Raw genomic sequence first — 15061 nt, forward strand, 5'->3', positions numbered from 1 at the left:
TCATTTTCAACCTCTTCTTGTCCCAGTCTGTAATCCCCACATGTTTTAAAATGACCACAATCATCCCTGTTCCTAAGAACTCTAAGGCTTCATGCCACAATGATTACCGCCCTGTAGCACTCACTCCTGTAACCATGAAGTGCTTTGAGAGGCTGGTTATAGCACACATTAACTCCATCATCCCAGCCACTCTAGACCTACTCCAATTTGCATACCGCCCCAACAGATCCATAGACGACGCAATCTCAATTGCTCTCCACACTGCCCTTTCCCACCTACATAAGCGGAATACCTATGTGAGAATGCTGTTCATTGACTAAAGCTCAGCGTTCAACACCATTATCCCCTCCAAGCTCGTCACCAAGCTTAGGACTCTGTGTCTGAACACCTCCCTCTGCAACTAGATCCTGGACTTCCTGATGGGCTGACCCAAGGCGGTGAGGGTAGGCAACATCACCTCCACCGTGCTGACCCTTAACACAGGCGTCTCACAGGGGTGTGCTTAGTCCCCTCCTGTACTCCCTTTTCACCCACGACTGGGTGGCCACGCACAACTCCAACACCATTATCAATTTGGCTGACGACATGACGGTGGTAGGCCTAATCACCGGCGACGATGAGCCTACAGGGAGGCCGTCGGTGACCTGGCAGTGTGGTGCCGGAACAACATCTCCCTCAACGTCAGCAAGACCAAGGAGCTGATCGTGGACTACAGGAAACAAGGGGGGGGGGCGTTTCACTGTACTTGTGCATGTGACATTAAAACTTTAAACTAAGCATGATAATGCATGGCCCCGTGTTGCAAGGATTAGTACACACTTCCTGGAAGCTGGAAATGTCCAATTTCTTCCATGGCCTGCATACTCAGGCATTGAGCATTTTTGGGATGCTCTGGATCGACAGCGTGTTCCAGTTCCCACCAATATCCAGCCACTTCGCACAGCCATTGAAGTGGAGTGGGACAACATTGCACAGGCCACAATCAACAGCCTGATCACCTCTATGCAAAGGAGATGTGTCGCGCTGCATGAGGCAAATTGTGGTCACACCAGATACTGACTGGTTCTATGAGCCAAGTCCCTGCCTTTTTGTAAGGTATCTGTGATCAACAGATGCATATCTGTATTCCCAGTCATGTTAAATCCATAGATTAGGGCTTAATGCTTTTATTTCAATTGACATATTTCCTTATATGAACCGTAACCCAGTAAAATCTTTGAAATTGTTGCATGTTGCGTTTATATTTTTGTTCAGTGTATATTCATATGTCACCAAATACCTGATGAAAACACACTGTTTTGCAATGAAGGTCTACAGTAGTCTCAACAGCACCCTATAGGGCAGTCTTCCCAACCTTTTTTGAACCGTGGCACACCTTGATGGGATAAAAAAAAAAAATTGCGGCATACCAGAACTGTCCTTATTCATTTATTTTGTGATAATGACCTCCATCTCATCTGATCCATACTGCAAATCTATTTTGTGACAAATGTTTTTATAGATTAAAAAGGGTTTGTTTTAACCAGTTTCATAGTTCCTTACCTATGATTAATTTGTGTTCCCCTTTAAGAGTGTCCCGCAATCCGCAGCCATAAAATAGGTAATTTGTTTTGAAAGGTTTGAGCTAGAGACCAGCAGTTTTCTGCATTGTAAAGGTGTAACTGCCGACACAAAGCCATGCTGTTTATTTCCATGGCAGAGGCTGTGGTACAGCTAAGCCTAATCAGACTTGCCTGTGCAAATGGTTCTCACAGGCGAAGTAAAATTAAACAAATGACTTTGCTCGTGATGCGCGCCCCTCAAATGATACAAATGTAAGAACAGCCTGAGCGCACTGGACATAAAACAACGACACAGATGTAACCAGGTCCCATTCAATGTATCGTCTGAGTGGCACTGGTGCTCCCAGTGAAAACTACATGTGCATTCCACAGGTCACGTTCATGAGGGAGTGTTACTTTTTAAAATCAAGATTAGGAAAGGTTTCGCTCACACCTGGCAGTTACTCAAGGCACACCGGTTGAAAACCACTGCTCTAGGGCAGGGTTTCCCAAACCTCTCCTTGGGCCGCCATAGACATTTCTCATTTTTGTTTTAACCCTAAACTGGCACACCTGACTCAATTAGTCAACTAATCATCAAGCCTTTGACTAACTGAATCAGGTGTCAGTTTAGGGTTAAAACAAAAATCTGTGATCTCTGGCGGGGCCCCGAGGAGACACTTGGAACACCATGCTCTAGGATAGCACCATTGTGTAGCCGGAGGACAGCTATTTTCCGTCCTCCTCTGGCTACATTGACTTCAATACAAAACCTAGGAGGCCTGTACTTCTCACCCTCTTCCATAGACCTACAGTTGAAGTCGGAAGTTAAAATACACCTTAGCAAAATACATTGAAACTCTGTTCTCACAATTCCTGATATTTAATCCTAGTAAAAATTCGCTGTCTTAGGTCAGGATCACCACTTTATTTTAAGAATGTGGAATGTCAGAATAATCGTAGAGAATGATTTATTTCAGCTTTTTTCACATTCCCAGTGGGTCAGAAGTTTACATACACTCAATTAGTACTTGATAGCATTGCCTTTACATTTTTTAACTTGGGTCAAACACTTTGGGTAGCCTTCCACAATAAGTTGGTTGAATTCTGGCCCATTACTCCTGACAGAGCTGGTGTAACTGAGTCAGGTCTGTAAGCCTCCTTGCTCGCACACGCTTTTTCAGATCTGCCCACAAATTTTCTATGGGATTGAGGTCATGGCTTTGGGATGGCCGGCCACTCCAATACCTTGACTTTGTTGTCCTTAAAACTTCTTGTCAATAGGGGGTGCTGTTAGCACTTTGTAATAATTACGTTCCCAAATTAAACTGCCTCGTACTCAATTCTTGCTCGTACAATATGCATATTATTATTACTATTGGATAGAAAACACTCTCTAGTTTCTAAAACCGTTTGAATTATATCTGTGAGTGAAACAGAACTGGACTTAGAGCAATTTTCCTATGTGGATGTGAGAATGCAGAATTCTGCAAGCTGCTCTGAGATCTGTTTATAAATCTGCCTGTCTTCTATTGGTTGAGATGCACTGCATACGCCTTCCCCTGGAAGCGAATAGTGAGACTTGAAATGGAGTCTCTACGCAGATCTGAAAGGTTATAAATAGCTTGGCAAGGAAGTGTCTGGTCTTTTCCCTCTTCGCTCTGACGCACGGAGGACCTTGGCATATCATACTAGAACCTTCGGTTATAGCTCTTAGAAATATCCGGCTGTGTTTTTATTCGATATAGGCTTTAAAGACATCATAATGTTGTTATTTTAAACCGAATTATATCAGTTTATGTCAGTATATTGCGATTTTCGGGTATTTATTTTTGTGGCGTTCTAGGGAGTTGGGTATCTCTGGCTCACATGCTAATGTTTACTGCTAATTGCAACGTTGAAGACGACATTCTACAACCGAGCAACGATTCTTTTGGACAAAGGACACCTTTCCCAAGATTCTGATGGGAGTTCATCAAAAAGTAAGAACTATTTATGCTGTTAATTCGTTGTTCTGTTGAAAAATGTAAAATGCATAAGCCGCCATTAATTTCAGTGCAGCCTCGCTTTAACGCACGCTGTATGTTGTAGTAACGTTAATTTTAAAAATGTAACACAGCGATTGCATTAAGAACTAATTTATCTTTCATTTGCTGTCCAACCTGTATTTTTTAGTCAAGTTTATGATTATTTATCGATTAGAATAGGTGCCTCTCCCAAGATTTCTCCCGACATTTTCTTGGCAGCTTGGCTACTTTTCTCATTATATAACCACGATTTGTGCCGCTAAATATGCACATTTTCGAACAAACTCTATATGCATTGTGTAATATGATGTTATAGGACTGTCATCTGAAGAATTCTGAGCAGGTCAGTGAAAAAATTAATATATTTTGGTGGTTTATACGTTATCGCTATTTTTGGCTTGAATCAATGCTGTTGTGTGTTTGCTATTGTGGTAAGCTAATATAACGCTATATTGTGTTTTCGCTGTAAAACACTTAGAAAATCTGAAATATTGGCTGGATTCACAAGATCTGTGTCTTTCATTTGCTGTACGCTGTGTATTTTTCATAAATGTTTTATGACGAGTATTTAGGTAATACACGATGGTCTCTGTAGTTATTCTAGTTGCTTTGGTGAGAGTTGTGATGGTGGCTGCAATGGTAAACTATGATTTATACCTGAAATATGCAAATTTTTCTGACAAAACATATGCTATACAATAAATATGTTATCAGACTGTCATCTGATGAAGTTGTTTCTTGGTTAGTGGCTATTTATATCTTTATTTGGTCGAATTTGTGATAGCTACTGATGCAGTAAAAAAATGGTGGAGTAAAAAAAGTGGTGTCTTTTGCTAACGTGGTTAGCTAATAGATTTACATAGTGTCTTCCCTGTAAAACATTTTAAAAATCAGAAATGATGGCTGGATTCACAAGATGTGTATCTTTCATCTGGTGTCTTGGACTTGTGATTTAATGATATTTAGATGCTAGTATTTACTTGTGACGCTATGCTAGGCTATGCTAGTCAGCTTTTTTACTGATGGGGGTGCTCCCGGATCCGGGTTTGGGAGGAATTAGAGGTTAAGCCATTTTGCCACAACTTTGGAAGTATGCTTGGGGTCATTGTCCATTTGGAAGACCCATTTGCGACCAAGCTTTAACTTCCTGACTGATGTCTTGAGATGTTGCTTCAATATATCCACATAATTTTCCTCCCTCATGATGCCTTCTATTTTGTGAAGTGCACCAGTCCCTCCTGCAGCAAAGCACCCCCACAACATGATGCTGTCACCCCCGTGCTTCACGGTTGGGATGGTGTCTTCGGCTTGCAAGCCTCCCCCTTTTTCCTCCAAACATAACGATGGTCATTATGGCCAAACAGTTATATTTTTGTTTCATCAGACCAGAGGACATTTCTCCAAAAAGTACAATCTTTGTCCCCATGTGCAGTTGCAAACCGTAATCTGGCTTTTTTATGGCGGTTTTGGAGCAGTGGCTTCTTCCTTGCTGAGCGGCCTTTCAGGTTATGTCGATATAGGACTCGTTTTACTGTGGATATAGATAGTTTTCTGGGATTGAGTTGCACTTCTCGCACCAAAGTACGTTCATCTCTAGGAGACAGAACACGTCTCCTTCCTGAGAGGTATGACGGCTCCGTGGTCCCATGGTGTTTATACTTGCGAACTATTGTTTGTACAAATGAACGTGGTACCTTCAGGCATTTGGAAATTGCTCCCAAGGATGAACCAGACTTGTGGAGGTCTAGAATTTCTTTTCTGAGGTCTTGGCTGATTTCTTAGATTTTCCCATGATGTCAAGCAAAGAGGCACTGAGTTTGAAGGTAGGCCTTCAAGGTAGGCCTTGAAATACATCCACAGGTACACTCAAATTATGTCAATTAGCCTATCAGAAGCTTCTAAAGCCATGACATCATTTTCTGGAACTTCTGATCCACTGGAATTGTGGGTCAGACGAAAAATATTGTATTTTCAGCTGTTTAAAGCTGGTGTACAAAACCGAAAGAGAACTTAACGGGAAACACAGAAATAGCGCACATAGAACAGATCTACAGCTTCTTAGACATGCTTTCGATGAGAATGACAGATCTATAACATACATTTCTATGTGAATTTGGTCAGGTCGCCCAAAAGGTTCAATATTGCAGCTTTAAGAGGGGATGACCACTCCACTCCATCAACAGTGTCAACTCTCTCCTGATATGAACTGAAGCCATGTCTCATGTGCCCTCTCATCCACTGGCGCATGGAATATTTCCTCTCCAAGCACTGCTGATAGCCTTATCAACTTTCTCTCATTACTGTATGTAGAGTCCATCACATACGCAAACATAATCACATTATAGCTCATTTGTCTAACTGCATTGTGTTACTGTTTTTTGTTTTCCCAAGTCAAATCCTGTCCTCAATGGAAGAGTTGAGCACTTCTCCAACACCATCCATCCATGGTGAGCCTGTCCTGCACTGAAGTCAAGCCTCCGAAAGCTGAGTCACTGGCTTACTGGTGCTCTTCCATGCCATCCCTAGGAGTGGTGCGTCACTTGAGTGGGTTGAGTCGCTGACGTGATTTTCCTGTCCGGGTTGGCGCCCCCCCCTTGGGTTGTGCCATGGGGGAGATCTTTGTGGGCTATACTCGGCCTTGTCTCAGGATGGTAAGTTGGTGGTTGGAGATATATCCCTCTAGTGGTGTGGGGGCTGTGCTTTGGCAAAGTGGGTGGGGTTATATCCTGCCTGTTTGGCCCCGTCCGGGTGTATCGTCGGATGGGGCCAGAGTGTCTCCCGACCCCTCCTGTCTCTGCCTCCAGTATTTATGCTGCAATAGTTTGTGTCGGTGGGCTAGGGTCAGTCTGTTATATCTGGAATATTTCTCCTGTCTTATCTGGTGTCCTGTGTGGATTTAAGTATGCTCTCTCTAATTCTCTCTCTCTTTTTCTCTTTCTCTCTCTGAGGACCTGAGCCCTAGGACCATGCCTCAGGACTACCTGGCATGATGACTCCTTGCTGTCCCCAGTCCACCTGGTCGTGCTGCTGCTCCAGTTTCAACTGTTCTGGCTGCGGCTATGGAACCCTGGCCTGTTCACCGGACGTGCTACCTGTCCCAGACCTGCTGTTTTCAATTCTCTAGAGACAGCAGGAGCGGTAGAGATACGCTGAATGATCGGCTATGAAAAGCCAACTGACATTTACTCCTGAGGTGCTGACTTGTTGCACCCTCGACAACTTACTGTGATTATTATTATTTGACCCTGCTGGTCATCTATGAACATTTGAACATCTTGGCCATGTTCTATTATAATCTCCACCCGGGACAGCCAGAAGAGGACTGGCCACCCCTCATAGCCTGGTTCCTCTCTAGGTTTCTACCTAGGTTCTGGCCTTTCTAGGGAGTTTTTCCTAGCCACCGTGCTTCTACACCTGCATTGCTTGCTGTTTGGGGTTTTAGGCTGGGTTTCTGTACAGCACTTTGTGACATCAGCTGATGTAAGAAGGGCTTTAAAAATAAATTTGATTGATTGATTGATACACTCATTCAATCACTGCGGTGATCCCTTGCCAACACTGTGTAAGTAGCCCAATAATATTTGACTATAAATGTCTTTATTAAATGTTTCAGGTAAAAAAAAAAAAATCTCTGAAACACGCTTTGTCGTCTCTGTGCAGTCCACGCCTATTCCGTGGGTCTCCCATCATCCTACTTTTTTCAAGTCACCAGCCTCCACTGCTCTACCGTTCAGCTATATTATTGATGATATCAGAGAACTGGGACTTCAGGTACTACAGTGAAAGCCAACTGACATATCAAAACAGTATTTTTTTTAATTAAAAAAATTATAAAAAATTATTTGCTCACCTCGATTGGCCATTGCGGTCTCGATGATGTCCAGGGTAGGGTCATCTTCACACAGGTCATAGGGCATGTTGCCGTCAGAGTTCACAGCTAACAGGTCTGCTCCACTGGGAAGGTGAAAAAACAATAAGAGATGAGTGTGACTCAATTGGTTAGAGCATAGCGACACCAATGCCAACGTCATGGGTTTAATCCCCTCAGGGATCAAAAACATAGTCAAAATGTATGCTCTCACTGTACTGTAATCGTCTTGGACCAAATAAAATACAGATCTGACATGAATAAATACAAGACATATAGATGGAAAGCTGCAGTGTTCTATGTCGTGTGACTAAGCCACTGTCTTACTGTTGTATGAGGACCTTGACCAGTCCTGCATGTCCACAGGTGGCAGCAGCATGTAGCGGTGTCCAAAGTTCATTGTCCTGGGCGTTTACGCTGGCACTACGATTCAACAGGATCTTTACCATCTCCTCATAGTTATCAATACAGCACTGGGGAGAGAGAGAGGTAGCGAGAGAGAGAGAGAGATAGCGAGAGAGAGAGAGATAGCAAGAGAGAGAGAGAGGTAGCGAGAGAGAGAGAGAGAGGTAGCGAGAGGTAGAGAGAGAGAGAGAGAGGTAGAGAGAGGTAGAGAGAGGTAGAGAGAGAGAGAGGTAGTGAGAGAGAGAGAGGTAGTGAGAGAGAGAGAGGTAGCGAGAGAGCGAGAGGTAGCGAGAGAGCGAGAGAGCGAGAGGTAGCGAGAGAGAGAGAGAGATGGAATATTAGCTTCATTTAATGCAACAAACTAAATGCATTGATGTAACAAGACCCTGTAGAATCTATAGGAGACAGAATCTCTAATGCTGTATAAATGTATTTTATAGAACTTTATAATTCCACTGAGACTTGTTAAGAATACATTAAGCATCACAAAGATGTGACTCTGACATCTCCACTGCTGTGTGGGTTGTGTGTGTTCTTAACAGCAGGAAGTGGGCTAAAACTAAAACATACAAAAATTACCAGGGTGTGGAAAACAGATGTTTTCTCCATCAGAATTAATTGGAGCTAACTAATGCTCAGTGGTGGAAAAAGTACTCAATTGTCATACTTGAGTAAAAGTAAAGATACCTTAATCAAAAATTACTCAAGTAAAAGTGAAAGCCCCAGTCAAATACTACTTGAGTAAAAGTCTAATAGTATCTGGTATTAAATATATATATTTTTTTTTTTCACCAGGTAGGCTAGTTGAGAACAAGTTCATGTGCAACTGCGACCTGGCCAAGATAAAGCATAGCAATTCGACACATACAACAACAGAGTTACACATGGAATAAACAAAACATACAGTCAATAATACAGTAGAAAAATAAGTCTATATACAATGTGAGCAAATGATGTGAGATAAGGGAGGTAAAGGCAAAAACAGGCCATGGTGGCGAGGTAAATACAATATAGCAAGTAAAACACTGGAATGGTAGATTTGCAGTGGAAGAATGTGCAAAGTAGAAATAGAAATAATGGGGTGCAAGGGAGCAAAATAAATAAATAAATACAGTAGGGGAAGAGGTAGTTGTTTGGGCTAAATTATAGATGGGCTACGTACACGTGCAGTAATCTGTGAGCTGCTCTGACAGCTGGTGCTTAAAGCTAGTGAGGGAGATAAGTGTTTCCAGCTTCAGAGATTTTTGCAGTTCGTTCCAGTCATTGGCAGCAGAGAACTGGAAGGAAAGACGACCAAAGGAGGAATTGGCTTTGGGGGTGACCAGAGAGATATACCTGCTGGAGCGCGTGCTACGAGTGGGTGCTGCTATGGTGACCAGTGAGCTGAGATAAGGCGGGGCTTTACCTAGCAGAGACTTGTAGATAACCTGTAGCCAGTGGGTTTGGCGACGAGTATGAAGCGAGGGCCAACCAACGAGAGCGTACAGGTCGCAATGTTGGGTAGTGTATGGGGCTTTGGTGACAAAACGGATGGCACTGTGATAGACTGCATCCAGTTTGTTGAGTAGAGTGTTGGAGGCTATTTTATAGATGACATCACCGAAGTCGAGGATCGGTAGGATGGCCAGTTTTACGAGGGCGTGTTTGGCAGCATGAGTGAAGGAGCCTTTGTTGCGACTTAAGTACAGTGGGGGAAAAAGTATCAGTTGTCATCCTTGAGTAAAAGTATAAAGACAATGCTATACATTCCTTACAAATTGCTTATATTACACAAAACGGGCACCATTTCTATTTATTTAAGGACAGCCAGGGGCACACTAACACTCAGCCATAATTTACAAACGCAGTATGTATGTTTAGTGAGTACGCCAGGTCCGAGGCAGTAGGGATGACAACACGTTATATTGATAGGTGCATGCATTGGACCATATTGCTGTTCTGCCTGAACATTCAAATATGTAGCAAGTACTTCTGGGTGCCAGGGAAAATGTATGGGAGTACAAAGTACATATTTTCCTTAGAAACGTAGTGGAGTTAAAGTAAAAGTTGTCAAAAATATAAATAGTAAAGTAAGATAGATATCCCCAAAAACGACTTAAGTATTTTTACGTAGTTACTTTATACCACTGCTAATGCTATGGAGGTGTGTCATTGTGACAAGCTGTACAGAGAATGACAGGGACAGATGAAAGAAAAGGAGCATAGAGATCAGAGATACTGTATGGCAAACCTTGAAAGGCAATAAACATGGAAATGTCCATGTAAAAAGCCCAATGAGCACTAACGTGAAGTTCTCTTTACAATTATTAGTTTTGATATCTCACAATGGGGATTCGCTAAGATCACCTACACTTGGAATAACCTATCAAAAGCATCTGTTGGAGACAGACAGTGGCGAATGATGTGAGCCCATCACCTCCTTAAAAGGAGGCACTCTCCAGCCCTTTCCTGCTTAACTGCTCAGAAGTGAACCTTAAAGGACATCGCTGCCAAGCGTAGGTCTTCAGACCCTGTCGAGAAGTTGAGTACTGACCGAAAGATTTTTGTTTTGTGTACAAATTCCTTTCTACTTCTCAGTCTCCATTGGTAGCTTGCTTCATGGCTAGCTATTGCGACTCGATTATCCCACGCTACAAAGCTTAGGCCAACTTGGCTAGCTCGCTGAGAGGCATGCTAACCTCACTAGCATACCCTACCTGCAACACGTTAGCATTGTTAGCTCCCTTCTCTCGCTTAATTTAACCTAAGTTCCCCCGTTTGTGTTAACTAGAGCGACCGTCTCAGCCTCATGGCTCATTCGGTCGCAGGAGCACACTATCTGAAGACTAACTCTGCCCCCATGCAGTTTCCTTCAGTCAGCACTGAGCTAGCCACGGCACCTTGACCACGAGGTAGCTGCTAGCTAGCTAATGCCCCACTAGCTTCGTGGATATAGCGTTCTACTGTGCGCATTATTGCTAGCTGTTAGCCGCAGGCATTCTAACTAGCTAGCTTATTACGCTGTCTACATGAGATATGATTTGCTAGCCACCAGCCACCACGCTTCTAACTAGCTAGCCTACGCCATCTACATGTTGTCCTTACAACAAGCATTGCTTTGTCCCCCTAACAAGCCTTGTTCTTCACAATGGCCACTGCTATCCAATCCGAGGATGAGCCCAGCAGTCAAACCCCCACATTCTTGCACTTGCGGTTCCATGATTGCGAGGAAATATTCCCACCCGCTATGCATCAATTGCTTGGGTAAGGAGCATGCCCAAAAGGTGCTCAACCACCCAGAGTCCTGTGAGCACTGCAAACTTCTGATGAGGGCAGCTCTGAAGAGGAGGCTTAAACAAGCTTCTATATTCGTAGTTCCCAGCAATCGAGCCCAGCTGAGGAGAGGCCATGGATAGCCTCAACTCACTCCCCGCACTGAAGATATCTGTATGATTACAGACCTAAACCTCTGTGCCTCCCGCACTGCCATACAAGGCTGTGGTCGTACCATGAGCCTAGCAGTGGAGGGAGATGGGGTGCTTTAGCTAAGCTCACCCAGCTTAACAGACAAAGAAAAAGTGGACCTCCTGGGTGCCCCTTTGACACCCAATGAGTTGTTCGGGCCCACTGTTGCCGCCATGCGGCAGAAGTGTGACAGTCACAAGAAAGAAGGCGAAGCCTTCAACTTCTGCCTGCCCCTCAGACCCAGGCCCCATGGCAGCCTGTTGGTTCCTGCGTCTTGCCCAAGCCTCACGGCTGGGAGCGTGCAACAAGCTGGCCTTGGCGGACTGAGGTCCCCAGCGATGCAGCAGTCTGCCAAGACTCAGGCTAGGCCCCTGAACCAGGCTAAACCTGTAGGGAAGCAGTCCTACGCTCCAGCAAGGATCTGCCCCTCTAACTCTCCTAAGGGAGGTAAGAAGGGTAACCCAACCTAGGGCGCAGCCCTGGCGGCTAAGGAGGATAGTGTGCAAAGCCTACAGCACCCATCTCTCTTCGGGATTAAAGTTCGCCACTCCTTCCCCTCTCAGAGTTGTTGCAGCAGTGGTAAGGCAGGGCTGTGTCAATACAAAAACCATATTCTCTGTGCAGCGGCTCTCTTTAATGACCGCGCTCACTTGAGAACATGGAGTTGACATAATTTTTGCACTGACTTGCTGCAGTGTCGTTCCATTTCATTTCAGCAAGCCATGACACCCACCATGTCAGATCATTCTGAAATGGTTTCTGTAGTTAGAAACAGATAAGATAAGCAATCCTGCAACATTATTTTTTTGAAAGACAATCTGAAATTAAGCAAATTGATTGCATCCAAATAGGCCATTTAAATTCATAGGTTTCATATAATATTCAAGAAATATTGCATCCAACGTCTGATTTGGACCAAACATCTTCTTACAAATGATTAAGATGTGAGGAATCCAAATAAATTGTGAAAAGATACACACGGACCCCCCCAGATTCCACACCTAGCCCACCCCAATGGCCAGTTCTATATGTTTGACAAATAGTATGAAGCCGCGGCTTGGAAAATGGTTTATTCAACCTATGTAATGTATTCTCAGTGAATTTGGTGATGGCTTTGGTCACAAAAGGTACTATTTTATTTGGATAGTCCATATGTAGATGCTCTACATATGGTCATACTATCAACAAACTATCTATTGATAAGCAACTGCTTCTTAAGCTTACAGTTAGGGTAAGGTTTAGAATAAGGGTTAAGGTAAGGGTTAAGGTTAGAGTTATGACTAGAGTAAGGGTTAGGATAAAGATTAAGGTTAGGGCTAAGGTTAATAGATAGTCTGTAGAGCAGTGGTTCCCAAGCTTTTTATAATCCCTTCAAATATTCAACCTCCAGCTGCGTACCCCCTCTAGCACCAGGGTCTCTCTCAAATTATTTTTGCCATCTTTGTAAGCCTGCCACACACATTATACGATACATTTAACATAATAATGAGTGAGAGTTTTTGTCACAGCTCGGCTTGTGGGAAGTGACAAAGAGCTCATATAGGACCAGGGCACAAATAATAATAATAATAATCATCATCAATAATTTTGCTCTTTATTTAACCATCTTACATATAAAACCTTATTTGCTCATCGAAAATTGTGAATAACTCACCACAGGTTAATGAGAAGGGTGTGCTTGAAAGGATGCACATAACTCTGCAATTTTGGGTTTTATTGGAGAGTCTGTCTTAAATCATTTTCCACACACAGTCTGTGCCTCGATTTAGTTTTCATGCTAGTGAGGGCCGAGAATCCACGCTCACATAGGTACGCGGTTGCAAAGGGCATCAGTGCATAATTATAGGAGTAAGCAATCATTAGAATAAGCCGCCTCAATATTTGCAGCCATAGGTGACAGTATCTTTCTAGAAGCTGATCTGTCGTCAGTCATTTGGAATTATTCTAAATGAAGGTCAAATTTGAATGGTGAAAGGCAGCGCTGCCTTTATTTAGATCCTATCAGTATCGACACGACTCAACGACACACTTAGTGAACATTCTCGCTGCGTGGTGTTTTGTGAAACACACGTTACGTCTTCGGCCGTTGTAGTAAAGATGGATTGTTAAAAACACTCATTCCATACATTCCATCGCTATCGGGAAACCGCGCCCAGGGTAGTACCTGATTAATATCTTGATTGGTCCTTTCTGATAGGGAGGTACACCTTCCTCATTCTGAATCTAAACCATAATGGTGAATTTGTATTGGATGTGTAACTGGCAAACTCTAACTTGGCTACTCCCAAACTGGGGTATGCCGTCGGGGGTACGCCCCCCCCAAAAAAGTGTGATTCACATTTTCAAACAGTCCATTCAGATTTTCCAATGGGTCAATACATTTGTGTGATGTTTTTTCTCTCGCCTGAGTAGCCTCGTTTCACTGCCAAAAATAAAATGTAACTATCTAGTGTTCAGGGAAATAACAATGTCAAATACAGGTAGCCTAGTCAAATAATTAACATCCAATCACATCAACCGCTACTCTCTCGCGGGAATCCTTCACTCTTGCGCAGACATTTAGAAACGAAACATGTCAATTGGAAAAATAAGCCACGGGAGTTTTTTGAGCGAGAATTAAGACGAATTTTGAGTAGTAAGACATGTATAAAAACAACAGATACCATTTATAAGAAGGGGCTAGAAGTGTCTTATATGGTGAGCCACTGAGTGGCTAGGACAGGCAAGCCCCATACTATTGTGGAGGACTTCATTCTTCCTGCTGCCACGGATATGGCTGGGACAATGCTGTGGGAAATGGCAAAAAAAACTATACATACAATGCCTTCATCAAACATCACTGTTTCACGTCGCATCAGTGACATGGCAGGAGATGTTTTGAAACAATTACTGTTTCGCATACAAGCCAGTGAATTCTATGCATTACAGCTGGATGAGTCAACAGACGTGGCGGGCCTGGCACAGCTCCTGGTATGTGTCCGTTATGTTTATGGGGGTCATCCTCTTCAGCAAACCACTGGAAACCAGCACAACAGGAGAGGATATTTTTAAAGTACTGGACAGCTTTGTGACATCAAATGGACTTTGGTGGTCAAGATGCGTACCTATGCGAGAGTGGATTCTTGGCTCTCCTAGCATGATAACTAAATACAGGCACAGACTGTGTGGGAAATTATTTAAGACCGAGACTCTCCAATACAACCCAACATTGCAGAGTTATGTGCATCCTTTCGAGCACACCCTTCTCATTAACCTGTGGTGAGTTACTCACAATTTTTGATGAACAAATATGGTTTTATATGTAAGGCGGCTAAATAAAGAGCAACATTATTGATTATTATTATTTATTTCAAGCAACATGTATTTAGAAATGTAATCAAATAACCTTAAAATATTCCTTTCTGCACACCCTGATGACGGTGATATTTGCCAACACTGTCTCTCAACTGTGCATGTCATCTCTAAGGCCTACCTTCATTACAAGAGCAAGGCTTGCACTAATCCATTTCATGATGGCATGAACAGTAGCTGTAGTTGTCAAATCTGGTGTCCTTCCACATGGTTAGCCTCATTATGAGTCTCATCTGGTATCCTTCAACATGGTTAGCCTCGTTATGAGTCTCATCTGGGATCCTTCAACATGGTTAGCCTCATGAGTCTCATCTGGTATCCTTCAACATGGTTAGCCTCATTATGAGTCTCATCTGGTATTCTTCAACAATGTTAGCCTCATTATGAGTCTCATCTGGTATCCTTCAACATGGTTAGCCTCATTA

The 15061-nt window shown here is 43.2% G+C and overlaps 1 protein-coding gene across 1 annotated transcript in view; it reads right to left on the reverse strand.

Moving 5' to 3' along the window:
- LOC120065650 (protein phosphatase 1 regulatory inhibitor subunit 16B-like) overlaps positions 1–15061 on the reverse strand; it is a 78768-nt gene that overhangs the window by 8073 nt on the left and 55634 nt on the right. Inside the window, exons 3-4 of the mRNA XM_039016715.1 lie at positions 7764–7909; positions 7419–7522 (exon numbers count right to left, since the gene is read on the reverse strand). Of these exons, the coding sequence (XP_038872643.1) occupies positions 7419–7522; positions 7764–7909 (250 nt within the window). The remainder of the gene's footprint in view (positions 1–7418; positions 7523–7763; positions 7910–15061) is intronic.

This window comes from Salvelinus namaycush, chromosome 20, assembly GCF_016432855.1.
Source record: "Salvelinus namaycush isolate Seneca chromosome 20, SaNama_1.0, whole genome shotgun sequence".
In the NCBI taxonomy this organism is placed as follows: Eukaryota; Metazoa; Chordata; class Actinopteri; order Salmoniformes; family Salmonidae; genus Salvelinus; species Salvelinus namaycush.